The following is a 6713-nucleotide window of genomic DNA, read 5'->3' as shown; positions in this document are numbered from 1 at the left end:
GTTGCGCATAAGGTAATCACTCAAAAAAAGTTTCAAATATAACTTATATATTAGTAACTTACTGTGAAAGTAATTTTAATTTACAGTACCATGCTATACACTTAGAAGACACGTTTACTGTTTATTTAAACACTTTAGCCTATATATGTTTAAACGTTCTGCATAACATTCAAAGAATTATTGTACATGCTTATTGGAGGTACACAAATTTCTGACGCGAAAGAAATAGATTTTACTGTTCGCATTCGCAATTTACGTTCGAACTTCCCTATTAACAATTTTGACAAATGTAAGATAGCATACCACCTGCATACATATAAATACATACAAATATGCTATAATTAAATAAATTCATATGAAAAATTTACAAATATTAATGCAGTGTTATGCAGAAAATAATAGGAAAACAAAACGTCTAGTCTTTGGAGTGTTGACTACTAGAGCTTGTTGAACGTGAACGACGCTTGAATTTCGGTTGATTATTCGTGTCCGATGCATTATCACTCTTTCTTCGGTTTTTATCCACATCGTAATTCGAATTTGAATTGTTTGTCCTTCTATAATCATTACGTCTATCATAATATCTGTAATTATCTCTGACGGGTCTAATCATTCTGTAAGAATCTCGCCTTCGCGGATAATAATTCCTTCTGTTTCTTCTATCGCGACTATTCCTACGGTCATAATCTCTATCTCGAGATCTCCTACGATCTCGCGATCTTGAACGACCACTTCCGCGTCTTCTACTCCTATCCCGTGAATCACGTCGCGAAGATCTATCACCGTATGATCGATGCGAATCACGTTTTATTGTTTTCTCAATTTTATGCTTTCCATCTACTTTATCTTTTGCCATAGCATCATTTACGTCCGAACTAGTGTTCAAATTATCTTGGTCCTGTTCCACATTTTTATTGTCATCCTTCTTATCGTCCGACTGATCATTTTCTTTATTTTCCAATTCTTCGGATACGCGTGCATCTGTATCAAACTTGTCCATTATTGGATTATCTTCGTCCGGATTCTCAGTAAATTTTTTAATCCTATCAGCCTCACGTTTCTTCAATTCTTCTTCTTTCTTTAAACGTTCCTTTTCTAATTTCTGAGACGTAATTTTAAATATACAAAGAAATTAATTATGCGAATAGTATTGTATCCCTACTTGCAATCCCACTGCATACATTTAAGTATATGTATATGATTATATATTTAATATATACCTGAAATTCATGCAATTTAATGGTACGATTTTGAGCTTGCTTCCAGTGAGGCGGCGTGACGCTTCTCGAACGGCTACGCGAAGGTGTATGATATCGCTGGAAATTCATTTACGTGTATTATACATATAAAGAAAAAGTTATAATATGTTGAAAATAAGATGAATTTCATTGGAACGTGTAAAAATATTTGAAAAATATATACATACCGTGCACCATACACTGCACACAAATACTTACAAATATCCCTCTTCCTTTAAATACGCGACCAGTTTTTCTATTCGATCGTACCCGATCCCTTCCATAATGTTGCCTAAATTCTTTTTGATTCGCATTATTGGTAGGCCCTGCTCTGTATAAAAATTTATTTGCCGGCACTTCAGGAATTTCATCTGGATCGATTTTTGTGACTGAAACTAATGGATGAGGTTTTTCAAGATCATCTTCGTTCGAATCATGAATCTCACCGTCTTCTGATTTTGCTCTTTTTTTACTGCAATATTAGTTATTATGGTTATATTTCATTATTATATCATTTTATGAGTTTCTAGAATACGCTATATAATATATTCTACCTTTTTCTGGCTTTCTTTTTCTTTTTAGACTTTCCGGCATATGAATCAGAATCAGAATCGGAAGAACTACTATCTTTCGTTTCACGTTTTTTTACTGTAAATTAGAATGAATATTGAGTTTTTTAATATTAAAAAATGAAGTTTTTTTATAAAACATTAGACGTACCTCTACTTTTAACCTTCAATACAAGTTCTCCACAATTTACAACCTTCGCATCTTGCAACGGACGGGACATACGGTCTACTGGAAGTCCCTCGATATGTGTAACAATTTCCTGGCCAGACACTACTTCTCCAAAAACCACATGGACACTAAAAAATAGTTACATTTAAGTATGAAAATAACGTTTATAAGTAATTATAACAATTGAACATATTATTTATTACTTACTTGTCGAGATGAGGCGCTGGTTGTGTTGTACTACAACAACAAAATATGATTAAGGGGATGAGAGATGAACAGAAAGAGCCAGCTTTCATTGGTCATTGTGTTGTAGTAGTGGTGTGCAGACCCTTCCCTCATGACTACACAGAAATATAGCTAAGTTATTCATTCCTTCGAAGATACTTTTACTTCTATGCTTTTTAATATTGTCCAGACGTCTAACATGACTCGTACAAACTATCAAATATCAAATGACTTTACACGAGACCGTGATGTCGATAATCAAAATAAACAAATTTACTATTAAAGTCAACACACCCAATTTTCCTTTTACTCAATTAATGCATTACTTGTGATTTATCCGAAGTACATTTAAATAATATACTAGCCTGAAAGACTGTTAAAATGTAAGAATAAATGTATTAAATTCCTATTACCTTTATCTTTGTAGTTGACAAAGAATACATCTGCTAGCAGAGAAAAATAATTTTCAGCCAGTAGAAACATTAAAAAATAAAGTCTATATATAAAATATTTTACTTGCAGTTATAGACAATAACCTTTAGTAAGCAGATTATCATTAATAATAACATGCAAAACAAACTTTTAGTAAAACAGAATAACACATTACTGTGGTGACATTTTGGGAGCTGCAGGTATTATAAATTTATCACACCATCCTGCACTTTTTTGGCTACCATGGGAGCCAATAGATTATTTTTTATTATACTGAATACATTCTTATATAAGTTAAGTGAATTACTTTTTTGATAAATACTTACATAAAAAATTGTGAACCATTTGTATCTCTGTCACGATTTGCCATTGATAGTAAAAATGGTTTATTATGTTTTATAATAAAATTTTCATCTAAAAGAGTATTGTAAAAGTATTGTATTCCATAATACACATACACACACCCACACATATATATATATATATATGGAGAATCTCATTAATTTACCTGCAAATGTTCCACCATAAATTGATTCGCCTCCTGTTCCATTACCTACTGAAAAATCACCACCTTGAATCATAAAATCTTTAACTACTCTATGAAAAACAATTCCTTTATAATGCAAAGATTTGCCAGTTGTTTTCCCAAGTCCTTTCTCTCCGGTACACAAAGAACGAAAGTTTTCGCACGTTATTGGACAAATGTCAGCAAAAAGTTCAAATACTATGCGGCCCATTGGGAGTCCGCCCACCTCTATGTCAAAGAATACTCGTGGATTGATGTTAACCATGATGAATTTCCTTGTAAATTCCTAAAAATATTTATAGTAGTAAAGGAAATATCAAATTATTTAATAATACTCTAAAATATTGTGGTTTCTTATATGTAATTAAAAGTTCAACGAAAATTTTATAAATTCATTAGTAATATTCTAATGCGTAGTGATAAAGAGAGTTGTACGGACAATAAGTTATTACCGATATGTAAAAAAAACAGAAACACTCGTAAAACCCAAAATGAAACGTTCAGAGTAAGGTTAAAAACGTTCTATAGAAATGTTTCCGTTCACTTAACGAATTATGTATGTACTCTTGTTATAATAAATGCAACACATCTATCATTTTCTTCCTCGTTAACGTATTTACATTTCCTGTATTAATGCGTATATATGAACAACATTTAACCAACGTAATTGAAAAGTTAATCGTAAAATACATTGCCCGATGCCATATTGTTGAATCTATACGAAACGAACATTATTAAATGCAGAAACATATCGTTGCCAACAAAAATATATACGCACTTTTTCCCCTACATTAACACACGATTGATTCGTCCGACTCGTCGACTGCGTAAGCACTTTCTTTAGGTAAATTTTTATTTAATCAAACTATGGATATTACTTTCGTATACAAATTCAAGTATATTTTAATACGATTGTACGATAGGAAAAGTAACTTGTAGTAAGTTGTTTTTTCATATTTTGATTTGAGAATCGATTAAATTGTTCGAAATCATGAAAACATTAAAATCATAAAAGTATATCGAATGATTTTCTTATTCACTAAATCAATTGTACATATATACGTATCGCATTATTTTCTACGACGTATAGATAAAATATTGTATGAGTAACAAAGTGAATTTTAAATATAAATTTATATTCTTTTTAAGAATAGTAGATAATAAGCTAAGAAGAGACAGAGAAATCACATGCATTTGATTTCTTCGCATGAACAAAATCAGCACGTAAATGTTGGTAAAAGCAAGACGACATACATATGTCGAATATTATGAAGAATTTCTCACTAGAAACATCAACAGTGCACTATTCAACAAAACGATTCTATGTGATCTTATAATACTAACAAACTTACAAATATAAACTTTGCGAAAACTGCCGTATAATTAAGTAAATGCTTATTACGATTGAGCAAAACATCGAAATTGTTTGACAGAGTGATTAGACATTTTTTTATAGACGGATTATAAAGTTAAAAGATTTTGAAATCTTATTTAAAGAAGTTTTCCATAGCATCAATGTGTTTTCTTATTAGTATCGAACAATTATTTTAATATCTAAAACATTTTAGAGCATTATTTTCTTCTTAAATTCTATATACTTCAAAGTATTTCATTTTTAAGGTAAGTTATTGCTTTAAGCATATAACCCATGACTATCAAGATTCATAAATTGCAGATGTTACAATTATTAAAGTACAAAAAATCAAATTCTTCTTTCTTCTGTTGAAAAAATTTGATATTTCATTAAATGAATTGTCTAAATAAACATTTTGAAATATTTAAAAATGACAGAATAAATTTGTGTAGATATAATTAATAGTACAAAACCATAAATAGTTGGTAATGTTAACATATGTAACTATGAATCATTTAATTTTATAGGTGCATGGACCACACAAAATTGAACAAATATAATGCAGTCCCAGTTACCAGCTATTCCTCGAAAATTGCCAGTGTTTGTATTTCCCCAAAATATCACTTTCTTTTTAGACGATCAATCCACACACAAACAAGTTTTGACTTTATATAACCCATACGATTTTCCAATAAAATTTAAAGGTATATTTGTGACAGCAATGACAGCTAACAGTCTAAAGACAATTCTAATGCAATTAATTACCATTTGTAGTATTATCTACTGCGCCAAATAAATACAAAGTTATTGATCCTGAAGGAACAATAAAAGCAAGATGTTTTGTGGATATTGTTATAAGACATACTTCCCTTATGTTAAGCAATTGCAATGTCATAGATAAATTTAGAATACAAATGCAAGAACATCCGACTAAACAGGTGATTAAACAATGGATCTATTGTATATGAAAATCAAAGTAAATACGGTTGTATTACCAAAATAATATAATTCAAGACTCTTGGAAAATTAATAGACTATAGGAAAACGAGATGTGGAAGCTAAACTCCTTCCTGGGACAACGGATAGTACTGGAAGATCAACCCCAGATCCAGAAATGTTTCAGCAACTTCCTATAAATGAAAGCAGACAACAACAATCTTATGCGCTTCTAACTCAAAATAAAACAATTGACAGTAAGTATAAATTGTTTTTCAGAATTAATAGGTTTGATTCAAATTTTCTTGAATAGTAGAAAATAAATTCAATACACAATAGTCTCCAGATATATGGCAACGAATCTGTGTAGTTGAAATTCAGTGAATCTGAAATATATTGTTCAATGCATGTAAAGAAACATTAAATGAAGTACTATGTATAATTTTTAGGAGGAACAAATTATGTAGCATTAATTGCTGGTATCATATGTATAGCTGGCTTACTTCTACCCACAGAAGGAGAACAGTATAATAGAGTGCCTGATTATCTACATCTCTCCATAAACTTTAAATTAATATTTTCATATGTATTAGGTAAGTATATTTTTTATTTATTTTTTTATTAAAAATTAAACAAACACGATCTTTTCATCAATTACAGGTTTGGTTACGATTATTATTTTAAGAATGTAATTTTTGGCTTTATACATACGAGACAAAGTTTATACAATGGTTAGAATCATGGGATGAAAGCACAATTAACTTAAGGTTTTTTTTGGTATTGAGTTTCTTTTTTGTTACTGGATATACCTGATTCTAGTCTATAAACAATAAGCTATCACGTTATATTGCGAATAATGCTAATATTTATTGATACATTTTAAATATTTTATTCTTTTATTATATGACATTATATAATATATTCTTATTCAAGTTTATGCTTTATTGCCCTGAGTATGCATCAATGAAATTTGTAAATATGCTAACGAAATTCAGATGCAGCTATTGCTTTTTTATATATTTCAAATTCAAATACAAGAATACAGAATATTTATATAAAAATTAATATCTCATTTTAGTCGAAATACTTTCTGTATAAAATACATCACTTATAATTATTTTAGCATTCTCCAAAACACGATCTCATGTACAAATGTATAAATATATTATGTGAAATGGATTTCGAGTTTTAAATACCCTCGAATAAAAATATTTTAAACGAAATGATATTTCACTTTTATAATTTAATGCAATGTATATTGTGC

General features: G+C 29.7%; 2 protein-coding genes across 11 annotated transcripts; one reads left to right on the top strand and one right to left on the bottom strand.

Moving 5' to 3' along the window:
* Positions 1 to 38: 38 nt before the first annotated feature.
* Positions 39 to 4500, bottom strand: Moca-cyp (nuclear cyclophilin protein Moca-cyp). 7 transcript variants are annotated; one of them, XM_076773331.1, is made up of 10 exons: positions 4410 to 4430; positions 3938 to 3997; positions 3142 to 3445; positions 2960 to 3047; positions 2184 to 2213; positions 1959 to 2104; positions 1793 to 1886; positions 1458 to 1710; positions 1221 to 1316; positions 39 to 1102 (listed from the first exon to the last, which is right to left on the bottom strand). In XM_076773331.1, the coding sequence occupies exons 1-10, from the start codon at positions 4413 to 4415 to the stop codon at positions 416 to 418; spliced, it is 1764 nt and encodes a 587-aa protein (XP_076629446.1). In that variant the 5' UTR covers positions 4416 to 4430; the 3' UTR covers positions 39 to 415. The 7 variants fall into 7 exon arrangements, with proteins under 7 accessions (XP_076629446.1, XP_076629450.1, XP_076629449.1 ...); XM_076773335.1 differs by lacking the exon at positions 3938 to 3997 and having other exon boundaries at positions 4414 to 4500; XM_076773334.1 differs by lacking the exon at positions 4410 to 4430 and having other exon boundaries at positions 3938 to 3966.
* Positions 3901 to 6628, top strand: LOC143345839 (motile sperm domain-containing protein 1). 4 transcript variants are annotated; one of them, XM_076773353.1, is made up of 6 exons: positions 3901 to 4003; positions 5041 to 5217; positions 5288 to 5451; positions 5547 to 5706; positions 5899 to 6042; positions 6110 to 6628. In XM_076773353.1, exons 2-6 carry the CDS (start codon positions 5073 to 5075, stop codon positions 6139 to 6141), a joined length of 645 nt encoding a protein of 214 aa, XP_076629468.1. In that variant the 5' UTR covers positions 3901 to 4003; positions 5041 to 5072; the 3' UTR covers positions 6142 to 6628. The 4 variants fall into 4 exon arrangements, with proteins under 4 accessions (XP_076629468.1, XP_076629466.1, XP_076629464.1 ...); XM_076773351.1 differs by having other exon boundaries at positions 3985 to 4097; XM_076773349.1 differs by lacking the exon at positions 3901 to 4003 and adding an exon at positions 4121 to 4779.
* The last annotated feature ends 85 nt before the right edge of the window (positions 6629 to 6713 follow it).

This window comes from Colletes latitarsis, chromosome 9 (assembly GCF_051014445.1).
Source record: "Colletes latitarsis isolate SP2378_abdomen chromosome 9, iyColLati1, whole genome shotgun sequence".
Classification (NCBI taxonomy): domain Eukaryota; kingdom Metazoa; phylum Arthropoda; class Insecta; order Hymenoptera; family Colletidae; genus Colletes; species Colletes latitarsis.
This window is presented reverse-complemented; position numbering and strand designations above follow the sequence as displayed.